The sequence below is a fragment of the Merops nubicus genome, unplaced genomic scaffold, assembly GCF_000691845.1.
Source record: "Merops nubicus isolate BGI_N331 unplaced genomic scaffold, ASM69184v1 scaffold10028, whole genome shotgun sequence".
Lineage (NCBI taxonomy): Eukaryota > Metazoa > Chordata > Aves > Coraciiformes > Meropidae > Merops > Merops nubicus.
In genome coordinates this window covers 2475-13358 of record NW_008623621.1, presented here as the reverse complement: position 1 = coordinate 13358, position 10884 = coordinate 2475, and the positions used below count along the sequence as shown (strand labels likewise).

General features: G+C 43.2%; 2 protein-coding genes across 2 annotated transcripts in view; one reads left to right on the top strand and one right to left on the bottom strand.

The window, feature by feature from the left end:
- Positions 1 to 373: 373 nt before the first annotated feature.
- On the top strand, positions 374 to 1602 carry NHP2L1 (NHP2 non-histone chromosome protein 2-like 1 (S. cerevisiae); the record flags this gene model as incomplete). Its single annotated transcript, XM_008945129.1, has 2 exons — positions 374 to 494; positions 1340 to 1602. Coding segments are annotated over 2 exons (384 nt in total), but the record flags the coding sequence as incomplete, so codon positions are not given.
- Positions 1603 to 4023: 2421 nt separating this feature from the next.
- The window catches only part of XRCC6 (X-ray repair complementing defective repair in Chinese hamster cells 6), a gene marked incomplete at its 5' end in the record, with an annotated part of 9330 nt that continues 2469 nt past the window's right edge, over positions 4024 to 10884 (bottom strand). The window contains 8 exons of the mRNA XM_008945127.1: positions 4024 to 4247; positions 5041 to 5154; positions 5806 to 5906; positions 6440 to 6569; positions 7551 to 7712; positions 8733 to 8901; positions 9346 to 9532; positions 10550 to 10733. Coding sequence (XP_008943375.1) covers positions 4051 to 4247; positions 5041 to 5154; positions 5806 to 5906; positions 6440 to 6569; positions 7551 to 7712; positions 8733 to 8901; positions 9346 to 9532; positions 10550 to 10733 — 1244 coding nt within the window. The remainder of the gene's footprint in view (positions 4248 to 5040; positions 5155 to 5805; positions 5907 to 6439; positions 6570 to 7550; positions 7713 to 8732; positions 8902 to 9345; positions 9533 to 10549; positions 10734 to 10884) is intronic.

Below are 10884 nucleotides of genomic sequence, written 5' to 3'. Positions count from 1 at the left end.
CTGCTTGTAATCGGCGGGAATCAACCGACGCGTGCTGGGCTCGGCGTCTCCGTCAGATTCGTGTGTGAGCTTGTGGTGTTGCTGCAGGCCAGAGCTGCTCAGCAGTGCTTGGCTTCATAGAGCATCTCTGACAGCAGAGGCGTGAACGCTGCCCCGCAAGTCGCTGCTGCTTTGCAGGGTGTAAACCGGCTCTTTGTGCGAGAAGAGATACTGCCTGCTCTGAATCGGAGAGTAATCCCTTTTTAGAAATGCTGTAGGGTTTCCAATGTACGTGCAGAGCAACTGAGAATGGTGAGATGAGTCTGGTAGTCATGTGGTGGATGTGATGACCCCTTTACACCTGTTGTAATGCTCCATTTTTTCTCCTCTCTAGAGTGAAGCAGAAGTGAACCCCAAAGCTTACCCGCTGGCTGATGCACAGCTCACCAAAACTCTGCTGGACCTCGTGCAGCAGTCCTGCAACTATAAGCAGCTACGCAAGGGAGCCAATGAAGGTGAGAACTGTGTGGTGCAAAGTGTGCTAGAAATCATAGAAAGGATTTGGAGAGAAGCTGTTGGCTGGAGGTTGTGTGTTCTCTCTAGCTGTGGGGCACTAACATTCCATAGAGCTGTATGAGTGTCCCTCTCCTTGCTCCTCCTTCTAGCCTGCTTAAGCAATATTCAGTGGCAGAACTAAGCTGTAATCTTGTCAACACTTAGGTATAGTTCTGGCATGTGCCAAAGCTGTGTCTCTGGTGCACATCCTGTGATCATGTGTACATCATGGTGTGGCACTGGGATTGCCAAAGGCCTGGTGGGTTCAGAGTCATGAAAAGATTTGGGTTTGTGGGGCACCTTGAGTGCAGTCTGCTCAGAGAGGGGCTCCTTTCTGTTGGATCAGATTGTTCAGGGCTTTGCCTAGTCAAACTTCAAAAAAACAATCCCCAAGGATAGAAACTCCCCAGTCTCTCAGGTCCCATGTCCAATGGCTTAAAGCCCTCTCACAAGGGGATAGAATTCCAGCATAGCCTCAGAATTTCCCTGAGGGAACAGTCACAGTCTGCACCTTGTTCTTTTTTCCTGCATGCTCAGCAGGACGGTGGCTCCATCTCTTTAGTCCCCTAGAAGTAGCAGAAAACAGCAGCCACATCCCTCCAGTCCCACCTCAGCCCTCTCTTCTGCAGGCCAAACAAACCCAGTCTCCCCTCATCCCTGGGCTGGCCTTGCCCCCTGTGAGTCCCTTGGCCTCTCCTTGTTCCACCCCTAGACCTCCTCACACCCATCTCAACCCCCAACCACCTTTTCCACGCGAGATGCTCTCTGGCAGGACCCAGACTTACCCTTCAGCTTCTCTTGGCAGCCACCAAGACGCTGAACCGGGGGATCGCGGAGTTCATCGTGATGGCGGCGGACGCAGAGCCCCTGGAGATCATCCTGCACCTGCCCCTGCTCTGTGAGGACAAGAACGTGCCCTACGTCTTCGTGCGCTCCAAGCAGGCCCTGGGCCGCGCCTGCGGCGTCTCCCGCCCCGTCATCGCCTGCTCCATCACCATCAAGGAGGGCTCCCAGCTGAAGCCCCAGATCCAGTCTGTCCAGCAAGCCATAGAAAGACTGTTGGTCTAAAGACCCAGGAGCTGGTGTGTGTGTGGAATAGGAAAGGTGAAGTGAGGGGGGAATGAATGTCTGGCTTCGGTTTAGTTTTGATCTCGGTGTTTCATTTCAACAGTTTTTTGTTTAATAATAATTTTGTTTAATAATGGCTAAATTCTTAAGTGTTTCTGCTTCTTCCGCCCCCACCCCTTTTCTATTATTCCACCCCAACACATTCTTATTGTATTACTTCTTGAAAAGCGGTTGTACAATTGTGTTTCCTGTTTGATGTTTAAAAGGAAAAAAAAATAATCCCCCTCAATCCTGTCCCTGTCTGCCTGCTCAGGGCTTTTCTAACCCCCCCAGGAGCTTCCTCTGCCTCGCAGCGTTTCCACGGAGCTCCGGCCCCTGGCAGGTGTCAGTAACTCGTTTCCTCATGGTTTACCCTTCTGAGGAGGAGGCAGGTGGTTCCTGCACAGTGTGTGCACACAGGCTGCCAAGAGTTGGTGCTTTCACCAACAGTGCAGGAGGGGAAACCTCTGATCTCACTTATTTTTAAATACTGACTTTTTAAGAAAAATAAAAGTGCTGAGAAAACAAAATATAATTGTCATTCCCTCAGGGAAGGATTTGCAACTAAGTTCCTATGCTAGACTGCTCAGAGGTTGCCTAAAGGCTGTTGCAATGCAAGAGAATTTATGGCCAAGGCAATAGCATGACATTTTTTAGATCAATCAACCTGTATCTCAAGCAGAGAATGGTAGATAACCTCATTTTCTGGAAAAACATGAAGCACCACCAGCATTCTGGATTAGTGGTGGGTTTCTGGAGCTAGGTTTAGTTAAGTGCATATTGTATAATAAATTCACTTACTGCTCTGAGCAGGAGAGCAAATCTCTGTTGGAATAGGTCATAGCAAACCTGTCTTCTATTGCAGGCTGTCAAAGCAAAGCTAGCATGGACAAGACCAGGAAGTACAACAGTATTAAGGGAAAATAAGTCCTGTAATGTTTCCACAGAGGCATTAACTTCATCACTTTAAGTACATCTCAAGCAGATGAGATCAGCTCACAAAAGAAAAATCACATTGAATATTTTTTTTAAGTAGCTGATAACAGTAATGCCCTTGCTGAGGTGAACATAACACAAAGATTTTGGACTCCTTTCATTTCTAGGAAGTGTAGAAAGGCTCCTGTGTGCTTCTACTGATAGCTAGCTATGCTCAAGACAACTTTGCAAAGGATTTGTCCTATTGTACCCTGCCAAGAGCTGATGTAAGACAAAGCACATAAGGAACAGCAATAAAGGTTTCTTGGGTGAATAAACCTAATTTTCTGCCTTGAAGCCTTTCCATCACCACCCCTTCTAAACTTCTGCTTAATGGGATAACCTACTATTAAAAAAAAAAATTATTTAAAAGCCAGGAGGTAGATCTAATAACCTAGAACAAAAATACCACAATAATCCACAGCCTGGAACTTCCTGTGCCTAGGGGTTAGTGAGCCAAGAGAGATGTTAACAAGGGCATTATTTGGGGATTGAAAATTCACTGTATTAAGGACAGGATGGTTTATTTTATACTGTTCAATTCAAGTCTTGCTAAAACAGGCATTTACACTAACTTCTTTGCCAAAGAGCAAACTGAATTGATTGCTTAGACAAATCTTTATGAAAAATAAACTATTATTATGCAGGCTGACTGGAAGCATAAGACAACTGTGTAGCTTCAGTCCTGCAGAGCTCAGTGAGGGCTTCCTCAAGGGGCTGTGGAGGTGGCAGGTGCCCACAGTGCCCCAAGAAGTGATCACAGCCACACTACAGCTCCAGCACAACCTCAATACATGACTTAATTCTTCAGTAAGTTGCCCAATAATTAGTGTGCCAACCACAGGGATCCCTGAGTGCTAAAAAACACCATGCAGACCAAAACAGGCACCCCTGCAGCCTAGAGAAAGTTACAGCTTAGGTTTTCTCCTTTATGATCTGCTGATCATCTTTGGGTTCTTTTCTACCACTGGTGTTCCAATTTCATTCCAAAAAAAACCAGCCAGTATCAGTACTTGTACAGTAATACACCACATTTATACCGTTGCCCTGCTGCTTGAATTCACATGGTTACCATCACTATAAATCTGTTTTCTTACTCAAACTGAAGTGAGTATTGCTGCCTTTATGATGCAAAGATGGTATAGCCAGTGTTGCAAAATAAGAAGTCAAAAAAAAAATCACTTTTATTAAGAAAGCAGGAAGGCACAACTGTGTTCACCTGCAGTGGGGGACCTGAGTGAGCAGGGAATTTAATCCTGCCTTGGGCTGCTGTGAGCAGAATCAAACTTTGCACAGAAGTTCCACAACTAAAAGTAAAAAAACAACTCCACTGCTAGATTCAACATTTAGTTGCCTTCTCCTCTGAAGCAAGATGAACACAGCGTCCACATAACTAAAATTTTAGGCTGATGGAAGTCAAACAGGGTTTTCTGCTTAGTGGTCATTAAAGTATTCAGTTAGAGCATCCATGAGCTCCTGCTTCTTCCCTCCATCCTTCAGCCCACACAGCCTGCAGGCATCCTTCAGGACAGGCACAGTGAGCTTGCCTAGAGTGCCCTTCTGCACGTGACTCCTCAGCTCATCTTTGGACATTTCCACCTTGGGCCTCTTCTCAGCTTGACCATCAGAAGCTGGAAAAAAATAAATTTTAGATCACTGAGATTTTAAAGTTGAAGAGAAAGGCATCAATTTTTCTTACAGATACCACAGTTAATGGCTGTCAGTTCATGGGACCTCTCACAGCTACTTATCTACAAACCCACAGCCCTGGTTTTAAGGAGGTGTCACTCACTATGTTGAGTCATGTAGGATCTCATTGACAGGAGTGATCTCAAACAAGTAGGAAACTGTGTTCTGATAGAATGATTATCCCCAAATTAAACTTTTAAGGGATTCTCACAAAAAAAAAAAATGCAACTATTCAACAAGGAGCTCAGCTAACTGACACTCCTACTTTATGTAGTTTCACAGCCTCTCAAACTACACGTGTACTTCAGCATTAATTAAGAGATTTAGCCCTAAAAATTATCAAATCCAAGATGGGTAACAGCCCACACAAATGTCTGCTTCCTCACCAAAACCAAACTGAAAGCAGGAACAATTTTACTACTCTGTACTAAAAACCCACAAACGATGATTAAAAGATTAATAAACAAATGGATATTTTGCAGTAATTTCTCCACATCACTTCCTCTACTTCTTTCTTTTTTCCATTCTGCAGTTTCTCATTCCAGCAGCTCTCTAACTGGACACCACAAAATCCTCTACCTCCAAGAATCACTGCTGGATCCAAGCCTACTTTGTTGTGGAGATGAGTCAATGCACAAAGCAGCTTCTTTAAGCCCCAAGGCAAAGTGAAAACACAGAAGCCTCTAGACAAAGAGCACAGCCATGGTGTGGCACCTCTGCACTGTCACCACTCACCTTGTTTTCTCTTTGCAGCCTTCCCATCAGGGTTGTAGTCAGGGGGATAAACCAGCTGCTTAAACTCCTCCACCAGGTTGCCCAGCCTGCGGTTCATCTCTTCAGCCTTGGGCACTGGCAAGGGAAATATTGGACCTCTCAAAGACTGAGTGATCACAGGGAAGTCTGAGCAAGGCCATCAGCAGGTGTGATGGCAAAAGGTTACTGTCTAGAGCTGTGAGTAGCTTGGTTCTGTCATGTCCTTGTATGATATCTAGCACAGGGACCTCGACTATTTGTTAAGTACCACTTAAGAGACAAATAGTTACCTTAATGCTGCTACTCAAATACAAAATAACTTTAAAAAAGGAAACTTCCCCTCCAGGAGGAGGTTTCTATCCTTTGCCAAGATATTCCTACATAGGAGCTCTCACAGCCACGAGGTGGCATCACTGCCTCTGAGCAGAAAATTCAGTAATTCTGCCCACTTACCAGGCTGAAATATTAATTAAGGCTCTTCAAGAGAGACATTTTAGAGAAAACATTTCTTCCCATAGGAAAAAGGTGATTTAATCTTAATTTTGGATGGCAAAGTGAACAATTTTCCCCTTATCTTAAAAGGGACAGCATTAGAAAGTAAGGCTTCAATATTCCAGTATTCTACATCTTGGAACTGTGCACAACAAATACTTCTTAAAAGACATTTGGGTTTGTAGTAACACATCTCTGACTTAAAATCAAGGGTCCTGTACCCCACCTCCCTTTGCACCCACCAATAATTCTCACTTGTAAGGTCCTCAGCTTGTTCTGGTTCAAGCATATCCAGTGCCAGAGCCTCCAGATTCCTGAAGTGCTGCTGCAAAACTGGGTTCTCGAAGCTGTCAGTCCTGCCAACAATCCCCCAAAAACATCAATCCACACTGCCAAGCTGGACAAGACACCCAAGATTTACCACCAGCTTATTTCAAAGTAAAACTCCCCTCTTCCACACAACAACCCATCTCATTGGAAGAACTGCTTTTCCTCTTTCTGAACATTCTGAATCACCATCCCCATCATGCACCAACTGCATTAGAAAGCTGTGGGAGACCAATGGGGACAGTGACATTCTACTTAAGTTATGCTACTCTCCACCTACTCAGACAAAAATCTCCCATAAAAGCACCTGATATTTATCCTAGCTCTAATGAAAAAGGGGTTAATTATTCTCTCTAAAGTGCTCTGATTTAAATCATCCAGGTCTGATCTGCAACAGATTGGCAGAACCACAATAAAAGGTGACACCTCTGCAACAAATGGCAACAGCAACTCTGTAAAGAACTCCAGAACGTGCTACAGAAACCACGTGGCACCTGGGTCTTCAGAAGGATTAAGGATGAAGTTTGGACAAGGCTGCTGCACACTGTTTATCTCCAGGTACCTGTATTTGAACCGGAGTTTCTGAATTATCTCTTTCATTTTGTCCACCTGCTCTCGACTGGCTGGCACCTTTTCTGTAAAATCAACACGACGTTTGTCATCTGCATATGGCAGGAAAATGATGTGGAAACCTGCACAGAAGAGAGGTAGCAAGAAAACAGTCACACAAAACAATCATTTAAGGTCAAACCCAAGATGCTTATTAGATCTGATGAATCCAAATGAGCCAACTATTTTGCTGTAAACAGCAGCAATCCATAATACTGCCTAGTCCCTACAGCATGACACCCAATCCCCACCTCAATGTATATAACCAATGATTTAACCTCCACCTCAACATATATAACCAATGGTTTAACCTCCATCTCAATGTATATAACCAATGGTTTAATGCTGTATCTACACTGATGTATGTAATGATAATGGTTTTTTTGAAAGAGATTTGAACTAAGTGCATAGCTCAGAGCTGGGTACTTGTGACTCGCTTTTTAGGCAGATCAACTTTTCCACCTTCCCTCTCTCTCACTGGATAAGAGTCTGAAAAAGGCTTGTTTGAAAATTAAGTTAATGCCCACAGATTGATTTTAAAGTGCTTTGCTTTGTACACAAGGAGTGTTGTTTCCCTACTGTACATCCTCATAGAAGGGGATTTTTCAGTTAAAGAGGTGAGAAAATGCTAGAGGAAGAGTCTGCCAGTGCTCCCTCATCATTCTCCACTCAGTATGCAAGATATTTATTTTTTTAATACTTTAAAATGTATCCAAGGATACAATAAAATTCAGGGAACAACACTTTGTCTAGTCAAACAGAAAAAGGGCTTTTAAGTTTTAGGGAAGTGACCTGAATCTGCTAAAAAGAAGTAGGAGGCAGGGAAGATACTGCAGCCATTTTATACCTGAGCATGCACCAATGCAACTGGGGTTTTAAAAACAGCTTCAACATCAGATGCTTACAGTGACAAAACTGAAGAAAAGGGAAGTTGGAAAGCACTCTCCTCAGTTTTAAGGACAACAGCACTAAGAATATTTCCATCATCTATAAAAACATTTCCATTTTCTTCATTGAAGAAGATTTTCCAGTCGTGCAGGGAAAGGCAGCAGTTCCTCCCATACCTGGAGGGGCAACCTGGACCTTCTGCTCATCCAGCTCTTCCTCCTGGGGCAGCAGGGCCACGAAGCGAGGAGGGGTGTTCCTGCGGGGGGTGTATCTGCACAGGGCCATCACCTCCTTCTCCAGACACTTCATCAGCAAGGCGTTAAACAGCCTGGTACTCCCTGCAAATCAACACTGCACTCATCAGACTGACAGCTCTGCTCCTTTGCTCAGGAATTTAACCCTAAATATTCTTTCAAACTCTTGCAGAGGTAAAAGCAACTTTTGAAAGGGGAAGCCCTTGAAAATTATCCTGAGCAGAGCAGTGAGAATTCTGGTGAAACAAATGAAATCACTGGCATCTGAGCAAGGAAATGCAGTTGGAAATTGGAAACAAGTATCTACAAAGCTTCTTTCTGGTCCAGTGGGACATCCTAGCAGTGTATCACAGGACCTTCTGCAGAAGTAACACACTCAGAATTCAAGTGCAGTGTTCCTCTCTTGAGGCACATGTTTGCTTGGTATTTTACTAGACAGGGTGGTCAGGAAAAGACTGACATCTAATGAGGTGTTTGATTCAGGAAACTGATAAATTGGAGAAGAAGTTCATGTAAAGGTTCTTTAGTCAGACACTATAAAAAGCTGGTCATAATTCAGCCTTCTTTATCCACTGGTGGACTGAGGAGCTAGAGTTTCTTTACTATTGCAGCATGGGATGGATTAACACTGTCCTTCTAGATAAGCAGACTTACAAATACACATAAAAAAAGGGGAGAGAAAGCAGTCCTAAGCATCTTATCCTTCCCTCTTTACAAGCCTGTCAAGTGCTGGTAATTCAACCACACTTCTGACTATTATGCTTCCACTCCTAGCTGATATGGACATAAATCCAGCAATTATCCTTGCTGGTTTGGTTTGTGTTTGACTGATAGTTTTTTCACCACCTTTGTCTTGTCAGCTGCTAGGATCCTTCACTTTCAAGAACAACAAAAGCAAGTACTTTGGGACTAGGTCTACATAATTTGATTAGCTGCTTGCCACAACAGATAAAACAGATGCCTAATCCTCTCTTGTGCTATAGTTAATTCTACACTTCTTATCACCCAAGATTCTACACAAAATGATCCCCACTCAAGCACAATGTGAGTCAGACACTTGCCCTAATGCAAAGTGGTGAATCTCCTCTTGTCATCTCTACTTACCACTTACTACAGACTCCTCAGGGTAGATGAACTGGGAGGGTCTGATGTGGTGGTGCTGTTTTAGCATTGAAAGGGGTTTGAAGCCAATCAGAAACAAGCCTGGAGAATCAAAGTGTTTTAATTCTTCTGTTTCCTCTTTCTCCAGCACAATCTGACGGTTTCCATAGACCTAAATAAGGGAAAGCAGAGAGCAGTGCTGCCAACATCAAAAAAACACACTGTGGAGGGCAGGAAGAAGATGCAATTATTGTTTTCCCCTACTGAAAAGAGGGTTATAGACAAGACAACACCAACTCTCATCATTGCTACACACTGGCAGAAACACTGACTGAGAAACAACATTTTTTGGTGTTTTTTTTTAAGCACCACTCATTGTTACAATATCAAAACCATACTGCAGTCCAGCTGCTGGAGTCAGACATCAGGGCTTAACGCTCAGCTTTGTGTTTTTTGAGTGCACTTCTACCAGCAGCTCTGCTGTCCCTTGACAGTCGTGCCAGAGAAACCACCCACTCTCCCTCAAAGTGAAGTGTGAACAAAAGCAGTGAGAGAATCAGCATCTCCCCCCAACATCAGAGACAGGAAAAGAGCAGGCACATAATCAGCACTTTACCTGAGCCCTTTTTGTGTCACTAGGCAAGAGCAAGCTGCCTGTTTTTCCATTAAACATCCTTGTTTTGGTCTTAACTGGCTCATTAGTCTCCCGATAAAGCTTCACTGGATAGGGCTTATAAGCTTTATGAACAAGGTTGTAAACACTGACAGAAAGTGCCAGATCTTTGTTCAGATACAGATTTAACCTGTGTAAAAAAAGCAGATAGAGAACTCAAAAATAGCACTTTTGCAAAAGAAACCATCTCCTCAGCTAGCTAGCTTATTTTCTCTGACCTCCTCCTACTCTTCTCCCCCCAAATCACATGTAACCCTGGAAACATTAATTTGAGTCACAATTTTTCTTGTATAAGAACATTCTTGCAGTGCTGTCATTCCCCTCATAATAATGATGTGAACATAAATAATTCACCCTACTTGTTTTCTCGATATTTTTTATCAGGACAAGTCCACACTTGGGCACTCCACTTGTGCTCAATGCAGTGTGACCTCTGAATTCACACAGCTCTTCATGCAGAAGGCAAAATTCACCAAAAGAACCCAAATGAGACAAGCAATAGCATGATCTGAGAAACAAAAATAATCAGAAGTTGGAGGAAAAAAATATCAGACTTGAATGTTTAAAATGGGAGGTAATCTTCAAGTTCTGAGAGCAGCACAGTGAATTACTGCGAGTGTTACTTCTCCTCTAAAAGATGTCACTGGTATGGGATTCCTCCTCCTCAATTATTGAAAAAAACTTGAGGAACATTCCCATAAGAGGAAAATAAAGCTGTAAACAGGAGGAAGAATGCCAGTGACAACAGTTCAGGTTGTTTATTTAAATTTATATATGTCTATAAGCATCTTTAATCTTTCAACAGGAGACCAGAAATACCAAGGCTGTACAAATCCACACCAAGTGCCTTGACAGACTGGCCACATAGAACTGTTTAAAACTAGGCCAAAATATCTGCCAGGTACATTGAAATTATTGTTTTCTAAGTTAACACTACTAAGAAAAGCCTTGTTTTCAATCAGATTTCACTATAAATCAACAATTTTACATGTTGCAGATTTTTGGTATTTCATTTGGCGAGGATACCATTTTCTGAAAAATAGTCGTTTCTGGAATAATCATTCCAGAAGAGGAAGGTGAGAGGCAGTCTAAAAACAACATCACAGGTTATTTTTCACCCAATGAAGTGTGAGAAGCAGGCACAGACCTGACTAGAGCTCGTTTGTTGGTCTCTTTTGCTCGTACTTTCTTCATGAGCTGTTCCAGTTTCTCTGACGCCTCAGGTTGGACCCCAAGGTCTTCATCCTCTGCTACATTTATAATATCCCTGTAGAACAGAGAGATGTCAAAGCCTCCAGGCTTCTTCAAGTGCATCAAGTCCAGGATGATACCTAGAACGAAAGTAAAAGATAGAAGGATCACAGAAGCTGCTTTTTTTCTTCTATCAGCACATTCCTTGGCACTCTCAGATTTCTCTACCCAAGCAAAGAATTTAAGCAGAAATAAGCTCTAAATTGTCTCTCACAAAGATGTAAAGGTTTC